The sequence below is a fragment of the Esox lucius genome, chromosome 19 (genome assembly GCF_011004845.1).
Source record: "Esox lucius isolate fEsoLuc1 chromosome 19, fEsoLuc1.pri, whole genome shotgun sequence".
Lineage (NCBI taxonomy): Eukaryota > Metazoa > Chordata > Actinopteri > Esociformes > Esocidae > Esox > Esox lucius.
Genome location: NC_047587.1, coordinates 45,339,050 through 45,359,571, shown reverse-complemented (window position 1 = coordinate 45,359,571; position 20,522 = coordinate 45,339,050). Strand labels below are relative to the sequence as shown.

The following is a 20,522-nucleotide window of genomic DNA, read 5'->3' as shown; positions in this document are numbered from 1 at the left end:
GTAAATCAATAGACTTTACACCAAACAAAACTTCAACAAGTAGGCCAGTTATTTTTGGAGTACTATGCATCAGGTTTGAAATTTCTATGAATGTCTTTGAAGATATACTGATATAAACATGTTTCTATTGATTTACTGATTATTAATAAATCCATAATTACTTTTTTCACCAGAAGAAAGCTTGAACAAGTAGGCCAGCTTTTTTCAGAATAATATACATCAGGTTTGAAGGTCCTATGACAATAATTGAAAAAGATATTGATGAAATACCAAATTAAACGTGTTTCCACTGATTTATTGATTATTAAGGAATCCATGACTTTTCACCAAATAAAAGCTTGAAGTAGGCCAGGTATTTGTAGAATAATATACATCAGGTTTGAAGTTCCTATGACCATTATTAAAAAAAATATTGAAGATATACAAAATTTAATGTATTTCCATTGATTAGTGATAAATAAAAATATTTTTGACCATATGACGTGTTATAGTATTCAGTATGTGGATTGATGTTGATGAGAGTCATTAATAATACTATATTTGTCTACTGACATTTCGGCAATTACCTGGTTTACTCTTTTACTACAGTCCCTAAATGTGGAAAGGAGCCTGAACAGAGGAGCAAAATATGAATGTCTGTTGAATCTCGAATATAAAACTGATTTCACCTCGGTATATATTGACATAGATGCTTTTATTCTGAAGGATTCCTCATTACAATACGATTATGACGTCATCGATAGTGGTGTTGGCTGAATACTAGGTGGAATACATGACGTCAGCTGGCAAGGAAATGTCAGTGTCTGTTCAATAGTGAGGGCATTATTCTGGCGAGTGGCATTGGATACGTCCGGCCATAGAAGCCGGAAAAAGATACGGAATTCCCTCAGATGAGAATCGATATCTTCATTAGAGAACATCATCGAGGTAAATTAGAAAAGTTACATGGTCTCTAAACACCATAGACCTGGGGAGTGAGCCTCTCACAATCCATGTGGCAACAACGATTGGGTTTTCCAAATGTGCCGGCCTTTTTGTGGGCGGAATGGTGGTGCTTATGTTACGTAACACCGAGTTAACCATGAAGATAACCTGCGCGGAACAGTTTAAAGATGCAGCATAAATTGCCATGAAAGCTTTCATAGCACGGGTTAATCGGGAAGTTACACTCGACGTCACTGAAAGTCATTCCTGAAGTTAACTCGCTTCGTAGTATACCCCTCAGGTCACCTTCTTTTTAAGATTTCCAAGCCTTATTATTTTCTTAAAAACTCTCCCATGAGCCATAAACTGTCATTATGTTAACAGTACAAAGTAGTCAATTATTTTGGTGGTCCATTTTCTAGCATTTACTATGAACCAGGTTGTGCAAATCCTTAAACCTGATTGGGTGAAAGCTGTGGAATATAAGACCGTTGAACATGACAACTTTATTTGTTCAAATATACTGTTCTAGTCGTGAATGGTTTAAGATAGCAATAAGGCATATAGTTGGGTTCATGCTGAATTCCCCAAAATACCTAATATAAGTTGTATGATTCTGCCCAAGGCTACTCAGAATGTATGTACGTCATGTGGTTGCAAGTCATCACCCTCCCTTACTTCTGGTAACTCAAGCCAACAGCGCACTCTAAAGGAGAACAGATGACAAAGCAGGAGATCAGATCCATTGTTTGTCACTGGCTGCGTTGCAATTCTCTACTTCCCCTTCTACCGCCTTATCAATGATAAGTAGTACCGATAAGCAGAATGAATGGTCAAGATGTTGATTCATTAGTTGGCCAGTCGAGTGGTGATCTCCTCTCACTGAACATACTGACATTTATGGATCACAGAGGACAGAAAAATGGAGTACAGTATATGAGAAAAGCTTTATCTGCAACACTTCACAACTGTGAAGCTCTGTCAAGCACTCACCATCTTGTAGAGGAACTCAGTAATCAAAAGAGCACAAATCGGTATCAAATCAAAATGTAAATATTTACTGTAACACTACAGTATGCAACAAGTACAAACGAAAACATTGAGCAATATTTTGTTCACTTATTTCATTCTCATTCTCAAGACAAAATGATTTGTGTACATGGCAGTAATGTACAAAGTAAAAGTGAAGAATAAACAAACATGAATCGAAGCATTCAAATAATCGACTTCCTACTCCTCCCTTATTGGGTGCCTGGACTTGTGCAAGTGGACACCAACCGTTCAGAGATCAGCTTTTCAACTTTGACCCAAAAATCATCCGACTGTCTGCCTGACCATCCATACGAGTTAAACCGAAAGACCAGATCACAGATCTGATTCTGCATGTAACCACCTGGGCCATTTTCAATAGGCAACAACGTAGTAAAACATAAAAACAGAACAAAAATTAGTCTCTTGACTGTCCCATCCTGTTTTAGTCCATTTTCTTCCTAGTGCCTTAAAACACCAACACGGATGGTTGGGTCGGGGGGCACACCCAGGAAAAACAAATGTACAAGAATGTAGCATTTCCATCTTCCAGACAGAGCTATGACCCTGTCAATTAAGGTATATATGACACCTAATAAATACATTCTGTATCTCATTGGGAACACAGCGCGTGTGTGTGCGCACACAAGACTAACTTATATTTTATATATAAATTAGTAATAATAATAATAATAATATAACACACACACACAGGTGCTGGTCATATAATTAGAATATCATCAAAAAGTTGATTTATTTCAGAAATTCCATTCTAGATGTGAAACTTGTACAATGTATACATTCATTCCAAACAGACTGACATATTTCAAGTGTTTATTTCTTTTAATTTTAACTGACAACTAATGAAAACCCCAAATTCAGTATCTCAGAAATGTTTTATATTGTGAAAAAATTCAATATTGAAGACACCTGGTGCCACACTCTAATCAGCTAATTAACTCAAAACACATGCAAAGGCCTTTAAATAGTCTCTCAGTCTAGTTTTGTAGGCTACACAATCATGGGGAAGACTGCTGACTTGACTGCTGTCCAAAAGACGACCATTGACACCTTGCACAAGGAGGGCAAGACACAAAAGGTCATTGCTAAAGAGGCTGGCTGTTCACAGAGCTGTGTCCTAGCACATTAATAGAGAGGCGAAGGAAACAAAACCCATTCAAAAATGTGGGGGAGATTCACAAAGAGTGGACTGCAGCTGGAGTCAGTGCTTCAAGAACCACCACGCACAAATGTATGCAAGACATGGGTTTCAGCTGTCGCATTCCTTGTGTCAAGCCACTCTTGAACAAGACACAGCGTCAGAAGCGTCTCGCTTGGGGTAAAGACAAAAAGCACTGGACTGCTGCTGAGTGGTCCAAAGTTATGTTCGCTGATGAAAGTAAATTTTGCATTTCCTTTGGAAATCAAGGTCCCAGAGCCTGGAGGAAGAGAGGAGAGGCACAGAATCCACCTTGCTTGAAGTCCAGTGTAAAGTTTCCACAGTCAGTGATGGTTTGGGGTGCCATGTCATCTGCTTGTGTTGGTCCACTGTGTTTTCTGAGGTCCAAGGTCAACGCAGCCGTCTACCAGGAAGATTTAGAGCACTTCATGCTGTTGACCAACTTTATGGAGATTCAGATTTCATTTTCCAACAGGACTTGGCACCTGCACACAGTGCCAAAGCTACCAGCACCTGGTTTAAGGACCATGGTATCCCTGTTCTTAATTGGCTAGCAAACTCGCATGACCTTAACCCTATAGAAAATCTATGGGGTATTGTGAAGAGGAAGATGCAATACGCCAGACCCAACAATGCAGAAGAGCTGAAGGCCACTATCAGAGCAACCTGGGCTCTCATAACACCTGAGCAGTGCTACAGACTGATGGACTCCATGCCACGCCGCATTGCTGCAGTAACTCAGGCAAAAGGAGCCCCAACAAAGTATTGAGTGCTGTACATGCTTATACTTTTCATGTTCATACTTTTCAGTTGGCCAACATTTCTAAAAATACTTTTTTTGTATTGGTCTTAAGCAATATTAAGAGATATTGAATTTGGGATTTTCATTAGTTGTCAGTTATAATCATCACAATTAAAAGAAATAAACATTTGAAATATATGTGTGTAATGAATGAATATAATATACAAGTTTCACTTTTTGAATGGAATTACTGACATGAATCAACTTTTTGATGATATTCTAATTATATGACCAGCACCTGTGTGTGTGTATGTATGTATGTACACTCACCTAAAGGATTATTAGGAACACCATACTAATACTGTGTTTGACCCCCTTTCGCCTTCAGAACTGCCTTAATTCAACGTGGCATTGATTCAACAAGGTGCTGAAAGCATTCTTTAGAAATGTTGGCCCATATTGATAGGATAGCAATTTGCCACTTGATGGAGATTTGTGGGATGCACATCCAGGGCACGAAGCTCCCGTTCCACCACATCCCAAAGATTCTCTATTGGGTTGGGATCTGGTGACTGTGGGGGCCATTTCAGTACAGTGAACTCATTGTCATGTTCAAGAAACCAATTTGAAATGATTCGAGCTTTGTGACATGGTGCATTATCCTGCTGGAAGTAGCCATCAGAGGATGGGTACATGGTGGTCATAAAGGGATGGACATGGTCAGAAACAATGCTCAGGTAGGCCGTGGCATTTAAACGATGTCCAATTGGCACTAAGGGGCCTAAAGTGTACCAAGAAAACATCCCCCACACCATTACACCACCACCACCAGCCTGCACAGTGGTAACAAGGCATGATGGATCCATCTTCTCATTCTGTTTATGCCAAATTCTGACTCTACAATCTGAATATCTCAACAGAAATCGAGACTCATCAGACCAGGCAACATTCTTCCAGTCTTCAACTGTCCAATTTTGGTGAGCTCGTGCAAATTGTAGCCTCTTTTTCCTATTTGTAGTGGAGATGAGTGGTTCCGCCTCAAGGTTGTGTGTGTTGTGGCTTCACAAATGCTTTGCTGCATACCTCGGTTGTAACGAGTGGTTATTTCAGTCAAAGTTGCTCTTCTATCAGCTTGAATCAGTTGGCCCATTCTCCTCTGACCACTAGCATCAACAAGGCATTTTTGCCCACAGGACTGCTGCATACTGGTGTGAAAATTGATGTTTTTCCATTTTCACACCATTCTTTGTAAACCCTAGAAATGGTTGTGCGTGAAAATCCCAGTAACTGAGCAGATTGTGAAATACTCAGACCGGCCCGTCTGGCACCAACAACCATGCCACGCTCAAAATTGCTTAAATCACCTTTCTTTCCCATTCTGACATTCAGTTTGGAGTTCAGGAGATTGTCTTGACCAGGACCACACCCCTAAATGAATTGAAGCAACTGCCATGTGATTGGTTGATTAGATAATTGCTTTAATGAGAAATTGAACAGGTGTTCCTAATAATCCTTTTGGTGAGTGTATGTGTGTGTATGTATAACATATGGGTGTACAGATACCCCCAAAAAACATTACGTGTCTACTAAAGCAGTACTTCCAAACAATGCGCCCGTAGTCCTTAACTAACACGAACCCATTGACAACCCGATTATGCAACAACAGAATTTGCTCAGTCCCACTCTTATTTTTCACCCACACCAATTTGGCTTTCTAACATACCTCTTAATCTAGCTACCATTTGTTAATACATGTTGGCATAATTATACACCACTGTAAACAAGTACTCTTAACCTTCAGCTTATAAATACTGTTTTAGTTAAAATTCTTCTTATTAAAAGATGCTTGGATGAACACACACACCTACGCAAAAATACATAATTGCACTGGTTGGAAGTCCCCCCCCTTCGATCTTGCGTTCTCAATGTTTTTTCTTCTTTTTGGCTCTAACGTCACAGGCTCAAAGGTTGTAGTGGAATGGGAGGGTTAGAGTCCAAGTTGTAGTCAATCTGCTCCCCATAGGGGCTTACTGCGCACACACAGACACGTGCACAGACACAGACACACGCACAAACACACAGACGCACACACAGGGGGGTAGTGTAATACATCAGTTAACAATAGACAGGTCCGAATATGCTCTCTTGTTCGCTCAACAACCATCAAACTTATCATCATCATCCATCCTTTTAAAACAGCTTATTTTCTTTTATTCAAAAACAAACCCACAGTGAGTCCATGTTTTTTATCTTCATTATTCCCTCCAAAGTGCATGGGTGCAGTGCGGTCTGGCTGCTCTGGAGAAAGTGCTCTGTTCCTCTCTGGCTGTCAGGTGATTGGTGGTTGTGGTTGTGTTTATTGCTATGGCGACTGTGCCCCATTTGCCCCCCTGCCCCCTCCCCACGACCCCCTCATCCTCCTATCTCGATAGAACAGAACGAAGACAAACCCCCCAGATGGCGGTCTGTGGCGGGTGTTGGAGTCTTCTTTGTCTCTGTCTTTAAGTCTTAACGGGGGAGTGCTAAGCTGGTCCTAGATCTGTGCCTGGCTGGGGAGTGGAGGGACTGACTTCACCTTTCGCAGGTGTTCAGTCAGGTGAAGATGTAGTTTAGGAAGAGTTGGGAGAGCAGGAGGACGCACAGGATGAGACAGTGGCGTCCCGTTAGCTTGGCATTGTCCGCTGTCTCCCGGTGACGGCCCAGCTGACGATCCAGCGCAGTCAGGTTCCTGTGGAAAGAGAGGCGATAGTTTCAGAGGTCTTGTATCTTTCTTCGCTCTGCATTTGTATGAAGACTTCTACCTATTCACTAAAAATACTTCAATGTTACTTGAAGGAGTATGATGAACGAGAAACAGTTTCCCGTTAGAGACACACTAGTAAAAATATATAGTTTTTATTTAAATTAAAAGCGAGTAAACTTAATGTTGATTTATTACTCATTTTGTTTCTACTGAATGCTATATATTCAATAGCACTTATTTATAAAGCCCTTTTTACAACAGCAGTTGTCACAAAGTGCTTTACAGAGACACCCGGCCTTAAACCCCAAGGAGCAAACAACAGTAGTGTTGAATTTCAGTGGCTAGGAAAAACTCCCTAAGGAGGTCGAATTTTAAGAAGAAACCTAGAGAGGACCCAGGCTCAGAGGGGTGACCAGTCCTCCTCTGGCTGTGCCGGGTATTAATATATTAAGATATTAAGAGTCCAATTGGAATAATAAATACATTTCTCTGGGCTAAATCCAGAGTCTATTTGATTTTAGACTAGGTCAGAAGTATGACCAGGTGGACAAGGACAGGGATAGCAACGGGCCCCCCAAACCAGGTAATCCGCAGGTGTGGACCAGGACTTCATCTCCTCCTAAAATTTAAAACTGGAGGAGACTGAGAAAAGTTAGTAGTACATCCCTCATATCCCCCAGCACAATAATATAGCAGCGTAACACCTTGGAACTGAGACGGGGGAGTCAGGTGACACCGTGGCCCTACCCGGGGGAGGCCCCGGACAGGGCCCAACAGGCAGGAAATCAATCCACCCACATTGCCAGGCATCAACCAAAGGGACACCCACCAACCGCAACCACCCTGAATGAGGGTCGAGTATTGCTAGCAGCGTACAGCCCAATTGCACAAGTGCGCAACAGAGAGTAAACAAGAAGCCAGTGACTCTTCCCCCGAAAGGCATTGGAGGGATTGCATCCCAGTGGCGACGAGAGCCCACCTGGCAAGACAGCAAGGGTGGACAGTATCAAGCCTACTTGTCACCTTCACGCCCCCGGGCCAGGCTACACCTAATTATAAACCGTGCTGTAGAGATGAGTTTTTAGTAGACACTTGAAAGTTTGCACTGAGTTTGAATTTCTAACCTTAATTGGCAGATCATTCCACAGTAATGGAGCTCTGAGAAAAGGCCCTGCCGCTAGCTGTTTGTTTAGAAATTCTAGGTACAATTAAAAGGCCTGCATCATGCGATCTATGATTACGTGTAGGTATGTATGGCTGGATCATTTCAGCAAGGTAAGTAGGAGCAAGTCCATGTATTGATTTATAGGTTAAGAGTAAAACCTTAAAATCAGCCCTAACCCTAACAGGCAGCCAATGTAAGGACGCCAGGACAGGAGTAATGTAAACTTCAATTAGCAGCACTAATTGAAGTTTATTTATTAATTTGTCTGGATAACCAGAGAGAAGAGCATTGCAGTAATCTTGTCTAGAAGTAACAAAAGCATGGATACATTTTTCTGCATCAGTTTTTGATAGAAAGTTTCTAATTTTTGCAATGTTTCGAAGATGAAAATAAGCAACTCTTGAGACATATTTTATATGTTCTTCAAAGAAGAGGTCAGGGTCAAGGGTAACGCCAAGGTTTTTTACAGTTTTTAGGGATACGACCATGCAGCTGTCAAGGTTCACAGTTAGATCTGCTAACAACGCTCTTTGTTTTTTGGGTCCTAAAAGGAGCATTTCTGTTTTATTTGAGTTTAAGAGCAAGAAATTCTCTGTCATCCACTTCCTAATATCTGAAACGCATGCTTCCAAAATAGCTAATTTAGGGGCTTCTCCATGCTTCATTGAAATATATAACTGTGTCATCAGCCTTACAGTGAAAGTATATATTGTGATTTCGGATTACATCGCCCAGAGGGAGCATATATAGTGAGAACAATAATGGGCCCAGAACCGAGCCTTGAGGAACTCCAAAGCATACCTTTGACTTGTCAGAGGATATGCCATCCACACTAACGAACTGATATCTTTCAGATAAATAAGATTTAAACCAGGCTAGAACATGTCCACGTAGCCCAATATGGGTTTCCAGTCTCTCTAAGAGAAGGGAGTGATCAATAGTGTCAAAAGCAGCACTAAGATCAAGAAGCAACAGGACGGATGCAGAACCTTTGTCTGAGGCCATTAGAAAGTAATTTGTTACCTTCACGAGTGCAGTCTCAGTACTATGATGGAATCTAAAACCGGACTGGAGTATTTCATAAATGTTTTTTGTCTTTAGGAAGGCATTCAGTTGTTGGGAAACACATTTTCTACGATTTTTGAGAGGAACGGGAGGATCAATATTGGCCTATAATTGTTTAATATGTCGGGATCCAGATTAGATTTTTTTAGAAGTGGCTTAATTGCCGCAATTTTTAGTGAGTTTGGTACGCATCCGGAGAAAAGGGAGCAATTTATTATGTTCAGCATTGGCTGACCTAGCACAGGAAATAGCTCCTTAAGTAATTTTGTAGGAATCGGGTCTAGCTGAGAGTTTGTGGGTTTAGAAATCATTACAAATTTTGTAAATGTGTCGAGCGAAATGGTATCAGAAAATTCAAGTGTCCTCATTGACACCTGGTCAGGGAGGTTCAGGAAATGTTTTGGACAACTGAGATTTTGAGGACCATAACTATTTAAGTCAGTTATTTGTTTTCTAATGGTGACGATCTTTTCATCAAAGTAGTTCATGTATTCATTACAACTAAAGTGAAGACCCACTTCACTTGCTAAGCTTTGCTTTTTTGTTAACTTTGAAACTGTATCAAAGAGAAATTTTGGATTGTTTTTGTTCGCCTCAATCAGGTTGGAGAAAGAAGCTGATCGAGCAGACGTGAGTGATTTTCGGTATTGTAGTGTACTGTCTATACAGGCTAGTCTGAATACTTCCAACTTGGAGGAGCGCCACTTTCGCTCCAATTTTATGGAGGCTTGCTTAAGTGCTCTAGTATTGTCTGTGTACCAGGGAACAAGTTTATTGTTGCATATTTCTTTTGTTTTTAGTGGTGCAACTGTGTCTAATGTATTTCACAGTGTTGAGTTTAGATCATTGATTTGATCGTTTACAGATTTATTTACTCTGTCGTTAATGAGCGAACTTGTAAGAATATCAAGGAAATTATTTGTAGTCCGAGAATTTATAGTACGGCTTTTGAAACTCATTGTTTGCAGAGCACATGGATTTCTTGTTTTAACAGTAAATGTAATAAGACAGTGATCCGATAATCCAGGATTTTGGGGGGAAATTATTAGATCTACAATATCTATTTCTCGTGACAGGACTAAATCTAAGGTGTGATTGTGGCAGTGTGTTGGACTTGAAACATGTTGGATAAAACCCACTGAGTCAATTATGGCTTCAAAGGCTTTTTGAATAGGATCATTGGACTTTTCCATTTGAATATTGAAATCGCCAGAAATTTGAATACTATCTGCCATGACTACAAAATTCTGGAAACTCATTGAGGAACATTGTGTATGGCCCGGGGGGCCTATAAATAGTAGCGATGTAAAACGATTTATCGGCCTGGTTAACTTTCATGAGTAAATCTTCAAAAGAATGAAACTCAGTGATATGTTTGGGAGTAAATTTATATTTACTGTCATGAATATTAGCAACACCCCCTCCTTTTCGGGATGCACGAGGGATATGATCACTAGTATAACTAGGAGGAGAGGCCTCATTTAAGGCAATTAATTCATTAGGCTTTAGCCATATTTCACATAAACCAATAACATCTAGTTTATGATCAGAGATTAATTAATTTACTGCAACTGCCTTTGGAGCAAGGGATCTAACATTTAGGAGTCCTATTTTGAGATGCGAGGTGATATAATCATTTTAATTTTTATTTGTAACCGAGGTGGAAGAAGGCTTTATCTTAATAAGGTTGTTTTTGTTAGCACTACCTTGTTTAACTTTTCTCAGCCTGGAACGAGTCACAGTGGCAATAGGTAAAGCTGTACTAACTACTCTGGCTATGCTATCGACAGACTCCACTATGCTAGGTTTATGGGAGTGAGACTCCTGTCAATGTTCCTAGATAAAAGAAGAGCACCACTCCAGCTAGGATGGAGTCCGTCGCTCCTCAGCAGATCAGGCCTGGCCCTATTTCTGGGAGAGTCCCAAAAAGAAGGCCAGTTATCTACAAACTCTACCTCCTGCGACGGGCAGAACTCCGTTTTCAGCCAGCGATTGAGTTGCGCAAGTCTGCTGTAGAGCTTGTCACCACCCCTAGCTGGGAGGGGGCCAGAGACAATTACTTAATGCCGACACATCTTTCTAGCTAGTTTACACGCTGATGCTATGTTCTGCTTCGTAACCTCTGACTGTTTCATCCTAACATCGTTGGTGCCAACGTGAATAACAATATCTATGTACTCTCTATACTTGCCAGTTTTAGACTTCGCTAGCACCAACCCCAGATTTGCGGCTACATCGGTGGCTCTGCCCCCCGGTAAACAATGTACGATCGCCGGCTGATTCTTTAGTCTAATACTGCGTGTAATGGAATCGCCAATGACTAAGGTTTTTAGTTTTTCAAGGCCACCGGTAGAACATGCCTGCCGATCATTCCCCTCCGAAGACGGCTCGGGCCTTGACTCCGACTCCAGTGGGGAAAACCTGTTCAAAGTCTCAGTTGGATTTAGCAACGATTCAGGTTTAACTGGTCGACGGCATTTCTTCCCAGTGACCAAGAGAAAGTTATTCCCCGGCTGCAGGAGCTGTGCCGGGGGGGCTAACAAAACTATTGTTTCTACCTGGTGGCACTGACGCAGATTTTTCTATTTCTACACTAGCATAATCCTTGCCTGACATTTGCGTCAGAAGCAGAGCCTCGAACTCTGCTATCTTTAATTGAAGACGATAGTTCTCCTCCGTGTTGTTGCTACAACAATTACAGTGATAAGGCATTGTAATGATACTTAGCCTCGGGTGTTCAGGGGTGAGTAGTTCTGTTAATTATGTCCAAAAAGCGTCCCGGTGTAGAAAAGTTGGGTAAGAGGTCAACAGATAAATATTGCGTTGGTAAAACTCTTAAAATAGAATTTTGACCAATTAGTTTATATAGAGTAAATTCTCCTCCATGAACTGCCACCTTAACGTGGTGGAGGGGTTTGAGTACCCGAGTGACCCTAGGAGCTATGTTGTCTGGGGCTATATGCCCCTGGTAGGGTCTCCCAAGGCAAACAGGTCCTAGGTGACGGGTCAGACTAAGAGCGGTTCAAAACACCCCTTAATGATGAAAAATTATTTGAGTTCCGTGACGTCGCCCGGTATGGCGCAGCCGGGGCCCCACCCTGGAGCCAGGCCCGGGGTTGGGGCTCGCACGCGAGCGCCTGGTGGCCGGGCCTTTCCCCATGGGGCCCGGCCGGGCATAGCCCGAAGGAGCGACGTGGGGCCGCCTTCCCGTGGGCTCACCACCCACAGGAGGGACCATAAGGGGTCGGTGCGTAGAGGATCGGGCGGCAGTCGAAGGCAGGGGCCTAGGCAACCCGATCCCTGGACACGGAAACTAGCTCTAGGGACGTGGAACGTCACCTCGCTGGCGGGGAAGGAGCCTGAGATAGTGCGTGAGGTTGAGAGGTTCCGACTGGAGGTAGTCGGAATCACCTCTACGCACGGCTTGGGCTCTGGAACCACACTCCTTGAGAGAGGATGGACTCTTCACCACTCTGGAGTTGCCCATGGTGAGAGGCGGCGGGCTGGTGTGGGTTTGCTTATAGCTCCCCAGCTCTGCCGCCATGTGTTGGAGTTTACCCCGGTGAACGAGAGGGTCGTTTCCCTGCGCCTTCGGGTCGGTTGTGGAATTGAAGAAACTGGATTTGGATAGTGTAGATGTAGTGATTGTATGAGTTAGTGAACTGTTGTAAGCTGTTGTAACCAATGTAGATGTATTGATTATATAAGTTAGTGAACTGTTATAAGCTGTTGTAACCAATGAAACAAAATATTAAATGTCTGTAATATGAACCGAAACTGAAGGAGCAAGTAGGAGAATAGGAAACCCTGTTTAAGCAGTTGCCGGGGAGAGAAAGATTTAGTATGTCTGTTTTGTGAGAAACAGGACACAGGTTAGAGACACACACACACATAGTCTGACAGGCCAGACAGATACCAGGAGGAGACAAGAAGATGTTTGCGTTTATCCTTATAAGGAATAGAATTGGAACTGGACCAATAGCATACTTGTTCTGTGAATTTAACGACTCTATCTTTTGGGCGTAGTAGAAGTATAAAAATGATGTTTTGAATGTTGATCCTTAGACATTGTGCGGCGACACGTGTCTCCAGAAGCTTCTGTAATAAATGGACGTATAACTACGGTAATTGCCCTGACTCCCGGTGTTTTATTCTCCTTTCCAACAAACCAACTCGGGGAAGTGTTATACTTCAACAATAGTTATTTCAAAAATGTCCTCTATGTTTGTGTGCGCAAGCGCATTGCTCTCTGACCTCTGGATGTCTTGCTGTGTCTTCTGCAGGGACGTGATGGACGCCTCAATGAGGGCAATGTCCTTCACTTCCTTGTTGCACCGTGCACACTGGGCCAGGTACCCTAAACAGGTGATGAGAGAAACTAACAAGTGGAATAGGCACTGTATGTTTGGTTACCACTGGTTGCCAAAGGACTGGTTCTGATCTGGTGTGTGTGTCGTACCTTCGTTATCAGAGGACTCGTGTGTAGGCTCAGGTGTAGTACTGCTGCTCTCAGTGTTTTGGCTGCAGCTGGATGGCTGGCTGCTGCCCTTCCTGTGTTTCCCATTCACCTGAGCCTGTGACACACAAACACAAACCCAACATAAACAGAAAGTAAATAGCTGTAATGTCTGTTGACTGCAATATACACAGTGAACACCAGGCAACATGGCAGACGCTCCTCAGACAACAGAAGACTTAAAGCATTGATTTGAAATTCTGTAATTAGTGCCCTAGAGTGGTCCTGAGATCTAGTCAGCTGCCTTCGGTGGACATGTAGTGGTACAACATGGGTTTGAATCTGTCCCACTACTCATTGAAGTAAAACTATTTCCTCAGATTTTCCGGTCAAATAAAGCATAACAATGCCTGAAAGAATACACATAAGCCGGAACTGCCATATCACTCGTTTCTGTAGTGCCAGGTTGTTTAATGCATAAGAGCAAACTGCAACCACAACAGAACCTCACTCCCTGTCTCCTCAAAGTCAGAGACAGTCAGCTCTGACAGTATTTTGTACGACTCAGCTGGGGCTTAACGTCAAAGCCTTCTGAGCGGAGTGCGAACAGTACCCAAAGCCTACGAGTTGGTCAAAAAGGTAGAACGATTTTGGTTTGGCCCAGTGTGTGTGTGTCTAACCTTCTGTTGGCTGGCCCAGGCCGCGGCGCGGCTGTACGGCAGTCCTTTGTGTTTCCCCTGGGTTCGCTCCTTGGTCTGGATCACACCGTGCTTCTCGAACTGGACCAGACAGTGTTCAGGGTCCCATGGCCTTGTGCTGGGGAGGACGATGGGGACAGGTTAAAGAAACGTTCACTCTGTGGTCTGTGTGGGTTCGATGTCTGTCAGGTGTTATAAAAGTTTCTTGCACAAATGTACATTTTAGAATTGTCTGCTTTTCTAAAAAAGTTGAAAAGGAACGTTTTGAGTGAGGAACAGAAGCATTAAATTTGCAGTGGTCTCTTAATTTAAACCCTTCTGTTCCTCACTCAAAACTTTCCTTTTCAACTTTTTTGGAAAGGAAAGAAAAAGGTGCAGTGGTCTCTTAATTTTTAAGACATCACCATTTAGGTCATCTAAATTTTGAAATATACTGTTTGCTTTTAATAATTCTATGACATTTTAAGAAACTGCAAATGTGCACTGGCAGGATGTGTTTCCAGCTAGTTTAAAAACACTGTATGCTCCTCACAGCCACTTGCAGATTAAGAATATCAGTTTATGAGTATAGCTCATTGTCTGATCCCTCCTGAAGACCTGGAAGGAATCATATAACCCTGATTACTACTTCAAAATGGTGAAACTGCTTAAATGGTAGTGTCCATCTGAAAACGCACAAAAAGCAGGTTTTCTATGTAGTTCCATGGTCTATTAGTTCTCTGTGTGTGGTGCTGGTGTTCCTACTCTATGTGTGTGTAGGTCCATTCGTTGGTGACCGGGTCCAGGTTGAAAAGTCTGGGGATCCAGGGTTTGTCTCCTCTCTCCTTGGCCTCATTCCTCTGCGCCTCTTCCAGAACAAATTTCTCCTGGGTGGCCCGGTTCTGGTCCCGGTCCAATATGGCGCCGGTCACATCCTGCCACAGCCTGACAGACAGACTCAGTCTCAGCAAAATTTAAATCTACTGCATGGAATTAATGGAAAATACAACCTTGCAGAATGTTGTTTCATGATCTTTCTTTTGGCAGTTTAGTCTCATTGAGATAGACGACAGATAAGGCAGTTTAGATACAATTAGGTAGTTTGAATTTAATTAGAGATGAACCGATACCACATTTCTTAAGACTGAGTACAAGTACGAGTACTTACATTTGGGTACTTGCCGATACAGAGTACCGATACCAAGTACTCAAAGATGCATGAGGTAGGATTTTTTCAGTAAAAAAAAAACAGTTTTGTCCCATATAAACATGTTGTGGACGGGTTCTGGTGTTTCCACGATTCTCGTGTTTTCACTTCTTCGAAAAAGTCAGTTATTTTCACCTATATTGATAGTTATTGTATCAATGTCATTCACGAATGAAAAAAATAAATAAACGTTGTGCCATGAAATAGCTTGTCAGTGTAAAGTTCGTCTTCAGTCTTGCTAGCATTTGCTCAATTCTTATTACTTTTCCAAGTAGTAAGATACTAGTATGCCTATTTCAGACTCATAAGCTATTAAAACAGCCATTGGCAAAAACCATACGTTCATTGATGCTATTTGTGGTGGAAGTAAACTTCATAAGAAATGTTAGTCAGTTTAACACAATGCTTAGTGGTGTCTAGCTAAATATTAAAACTTGGCACAATGTTAATGCATGACAAAATTATCTAATGTTAAGACGCAATTCTATAACAAGTTAGCGTGTCCCAATCGGTCCCAATAATGGCATACAGTGTCCGAAATAAACTTTTTGGCTCACCTGCCAAGGCGACTGGTAGATAGTAAATCCACTAGCCAAGCATATTTTTTTACTGACCAAAATAATAATTTCATTTTCGTGTAATGTATACATTAATTTCAATTTCATTGAGATAATAAGGTATTTTGTTGAATACAAACCTTTTATTTTGTAGGGATATTTTCATAAAATTTTATTTCACATTATCCTGATGAAGAGTAGACAGAACGTCTCATGTGATCACTTGTATATTAATTGGGTGTTAATTGATGAAACATTTAACCAGGGCTCATAATATTTTCCCAAACAGTCTAATTGTGTTTGATTTTTCCACATGAAATTTTTGACAGAGTGATGAACTGTTCTCTTGCTCTGGCTCAACTACTGTTCTCTTGGTCAGTGCAATGAGTGGTTGTTATCTCATATTGAGGACAGAAGGACCTGTGGTTTGTCCTTGACTCTCTTCGCAAAATCTTGGGAGAATGAGAGAAATCACGTCACCATCACCCCACCAACAGTGGTTTGGGGGACGGATCCCAGAGGGTTGGTGGAAGATTGAAGCAGGATCCATCCAGAAATTAGCATAATGGGAGGAGCTAATATCATTATATAACCATACTGTATAAAAGTGTGTTTCCGAAGTTTGGAGGTCAGTTGTTCTGCAGACCAACATGGGTTCGTTACTCTGCAGATCAGCAAGGCTTTATTACCTTAATAAAGTCTACTATTGAATTCACAACTCCTGAGTGTTGGTGGGAAAAAGGGGAAAAATTTTCCACAACATAATTGACCTAAGTCCTACCGAGATGGTCTTGGACACTAAATAGGTCTCTCCACATTAAAAAACTATGTCTTATGAAAGAATGGAGTTTTTGAATTCAAAGTAATGTGTATGTTTACTAACACCCTGCAAATAAATGTGTAAATAAGTCAGAGAGTTGCAACTAAGGAGGCCTGTCGAATACCGCCTTAGTTTTGGTCGTTCTTCTGGTAGGAAGTCCCCCAATCCGCCTTGGCAAGGCCACAAGTGACAGAGATTGTGGGGCACTGTGGATTCCAACCCAGCATGATAGAGGGCTGCTGCGGGTCTGGATGTGGTTTGGGTGTGTTGGACAGTTCTGTATTGATGACGGCTACCTGCAAACCAAGGGAGTGAAGACTACCTGCAGACCAGGAAGAGACAGGGTCAACAGACTATGTGAGTGTATGCGTAGACGTCAAATAAAGAAAAGAGAAGTTGGTCTGCCGATGAATGCAGAGTGAGTGTGGACAGTTGTTGTTGGAAAAATTGCCCAAGTGTGTGAATTAGGCTGTGAGGCACCTAAGAGTGTGAGTGAGTAAAAAAGGGCTGTGAGGTGCCCAAAAGAGTGTGTGTGAAAGGGCTGTGAGGCGCCCAGATGTGTGTGTGTGTGATAAAAGGGCTGTGAAGCGTCAGACGTGTGTGTGACCCATGGATGGGGTTACGTGTGTTGATCTCTATGGTATCCCTTGGTGTATCAAAGAGGGCTGGACCTACAGGAGTTTGTGACACCTTATAAGATAACTTCTTCCCGTAAAGGGCGATGGGATGAGGTTGGCTCTATAAGGGTTAAAGAGTGTAAAAAGACCCGTATAGTGGATCTGGAAGGAGGCAGGAACCGGTAGACTGTTAGTACGAATGTGTGTGTGCAAGGAGACTCTTTGGAAGTGATGTACAAACCCAATTCCAAAAAAGTTGGGACACTGTACAAATTGTGAGTAAAAAAAGGAATGGAATAATTTACAAATCTCATAAACTTATATTTAATTCACAATAGAATATAGATAACATATCAAATGTTGAAAGTGAGACATTTTGTAATATCATGCCAAGTATTGGCTCATTTTGGATTTCATGAGAGCTACACATTCCACAAAAGTTGGGACAGGTAGCAATAAGAGGTCGGAAAAGTTAAATGTACAGATAGGGAACAGCTGGAGGACCAATTTACAACTTGTTATGTCAATCGGCAACATGATTGGGTATAAAAAGAGCCTCTCAGAGTGGCAGTGTCTCTCACAAGTCAAGATGGGCAGAGGATCAACAATTCCCCCAATGCTGTGGTGAAAAATAGTGGAGCAATATCAGAAAAGAGTTTCTCAGAGAAAAATTGCTAAGAGTTTGAAGTTATCATCATCTACAGTGCATAATATCATCCAAAGATTCAGAGAATCTGGAACAATCAAGGGTCAAGGCTGGAGAACCATACTGGATGCCTGTGATCTTCGGGCCCTCAGACGGCACTGCATCACATACAGGAATGATACTGTAATGAAATCACAACATGGGCTCAGGAATACTTCCAGAAAACATTGTCGGTGAACACAATCCACCGTGCCATTCGCCGTTGCCGGCTAAAACTCAATAGGTCAAAAAAGAAGCCATATCTAAACAGGATCCAGAAGTGCAGGCGTTTTCTCTGGGCCAAGGATCATTTAAAATGGACTGTGGCAAAGTGGAAAAGTGTTCTGTGGTCAGACTAATCAAAATTTGAAATTCATTTTGGAAAACTGGGACGCCATGTCATCCGGACTAAAGAGGACAAGGACAACCCAAGTTTTTATCAGCGCTCAGTTCAGAAGCCTGCATCTCTGATGGTATGGGGTTGCATGAGGGCGTGTGGCATGGGCAGCCTACACATCTGGAAAGGCACCATCAATGCTGACAGTTATATCCAAGTTCTAGAACAACATATGCTCCCATCCAGACGTCGTCTCTTTCAGGGAAGACCTTGCATTTTCCAACATGAAAATGCCAGACCACATACTGCATCAATTACAATGCCATGGCTGCATAGAAGAAGGATCCGGGTACTGAAATGGCCAGGCTGCAGTCCAGATCTTTCACCCATAGAAAACATTTGGCGCATCATAAAGAGAAAGGTGCGACAAAGAAGACCTAAGACAGTTGAGCAACTAGAAGCCTGTATTAGACAAGAATGGGACAACATTCCTATTCATAAACTTGAACAACTTGTCTCCTCAGTCCCCTGACGTTTGCAGTCTGTTATAAAAAGAAGAGGGGATGCCACAAAGTGGTAAACATGGCCTTGTCCCAACTTTTTTGAGATGTGTTTATGCCATGAAATTTAAAATCAACTTATTTTTCCCTAAAGTGATACATTTTCTCAGTTTATACATTTGATATGTCATCTATGTTGTATTCTGAATAAAATATGGAAATTTGAAACTTCCACATCATTTCATTCTGTTTTTATTCACAATTGTACAGTGTCCCAACTTTTTTGGAATCGGGTTTGTACATAGCATGTATAGATAAGAGTAAATGAGAAGGGAAACAGAGCCTGTAGGGCTACCAGAAACAGAGAAATTAAGGTTTTATCATTATATTAGAAGGTCATATAGGGTAAACGGTGAAATTACAATTACCACTTTCTAAACACAAGCGAGGAAGGAAAGAACAAAGTGTTTTGTTACATAGATGTGGGGAAATAATAAAATATAAGACTACAGTGCAGAATATGGTCTAATCTTTCAGATTTAGAAGGGTCTCTCATGGGACAGACAGAATCCAGGGAAAATAACTTCATTCCATTTCAGGTTTTTGAATGGTGATATTTGCTAGAATGCTAGAAAGTGCTAGAAAAGAGACGTGTGGGTAGATGGGAAGAAGATAATAGCCAGATGGACAAAGATTTTGTGCCATGAGAAATTATTTGTGTAAACACTGTTTTCATCTAAGTGGTTTCATCCTATTGTTTGAAAATATTGTATAGGTGGTCTGTTGGTCAAGTTTGACTGAGTCTGGTTACAGGATAGTGAGGTGTCAAGCAGATAAGACTGCTTTTGTCTGCCGTCCCAGAAAGTAGGGAGAAGTGCTAAGCATTCCAATCCAGAACACATAGACACACTAGGAGAGAGGTGCAAAAGATGACAGACACACCAATTGAGATTCTGGGAAGAATTAAAATAGAGCAAAATCAGGTTCTATGTTGCACTATTAAAATGGCAATTGTTTTCCCATTCCAAGTGGAGAACGAAATTATAGGAAAATTGAGCTAATCTAAATTATGAAACATGACAAAGACATGTCAAATTAGAAACAACTGGCCAGTGTTAAATGTATTGTTTCTGTATTTGTAGGTCATGTGTTATGTATCTATGTTGCAAACTAACTCCACGCTTGCTTATTTGTGTTATTTCTTCTATATGTCTACAAGATCAGTGATTTGAGGTTCATTCTAAAAGGAGAGAAAGTGAGTGCGATGTTTATGGAATATTGGTAAAATGGTAATTGCCAATTTATGACATTAAGAAGAGATAGACATAAGATTGGGATTTAAAATTGTTGATTAACACACAACTTTAAATTAATTAAGTTAATGTTAAACTCTCCACTCAAGGTTTTAACTTTGTGTTGTGCAAGATTCCATCTTTGTTTCTCACAAGGTAGGAGTCCTGAATCCTGCAACCCTGATACACCTTGTACAATGAAGGGGTACCTCATTACAAGGGGCCCAGATCATTACAAGGCCAAACCAAGCCCAGCCCAGTCCTTGGGTTCAGAATAAGAATATTGGACACTGATGGTTCCTGCTACACCACAGTCAAGGAGAGGTTGGAGGAATGGAGAGAGGCACTTAGAACAAAGAGGCTCCTACATCCATGCCACTTGACTGGACAAGGGGGAATCACAGAGGAGAGAATAGTTGTATTTAAATTTTTAATACACTTTTTATATCCATGTTATGTTTGGGTCTTAGCATTTTTCTGGCCTGAACAAATTGGTTATTTGGTCATTGCTATTGTACTTCCAGCT

The 20,522-nt window shown here is 41.6% G+C and overlaps 1 protein-coding gene across 4 annotated transcripts in view; it reads right to left on the bottom strand.

Annotated features, from left to right (window-relative positions):
* Nucleotides 1-5,364: 5,364 nt before the first annotated feature.
* The window catches only part of osbpl5 (oxysterol binding protein-like 5), a 191,758-nt gene continuing 176,600 nt past the window's right edge, over nucleotides 5,365-20,522 (bottom strand). For all 4 annotated transcript variants that reach the window (XM_013131244.4, XM_013131246.4, XM_013131247.4 and 1 more), the window contains 5 exons: nucleotides 14,747-14,926; nucleotides 13,985-14,120; nucleotides 13,308-13,422; nucleotides 13,103-13,205; nucleotides 5,365-6,603 (listed from right to left, as the gene is read on the bottom strand). In XM_013131244.4, the coding sequence (XP_012986698.2) occupies nucleotides 6,468-6,603; nucleotides 13,103-13,205; nucleotides 13,308-13,422; nucleotides 13,985-14,120; nucleotides 14,747-14,926 (670 nt within the window). In that variant the 3' untranslated portion in view covers nucleotides 5,365-6,467. The remainder of the gene's footprint in view (nucleotides 6,604-13,102; nucleotides 13,206-13,307; nucleotides 13,423-13,984; nucleotides 14,121-14,746; nucleotides 14,927-20,522) is intronic.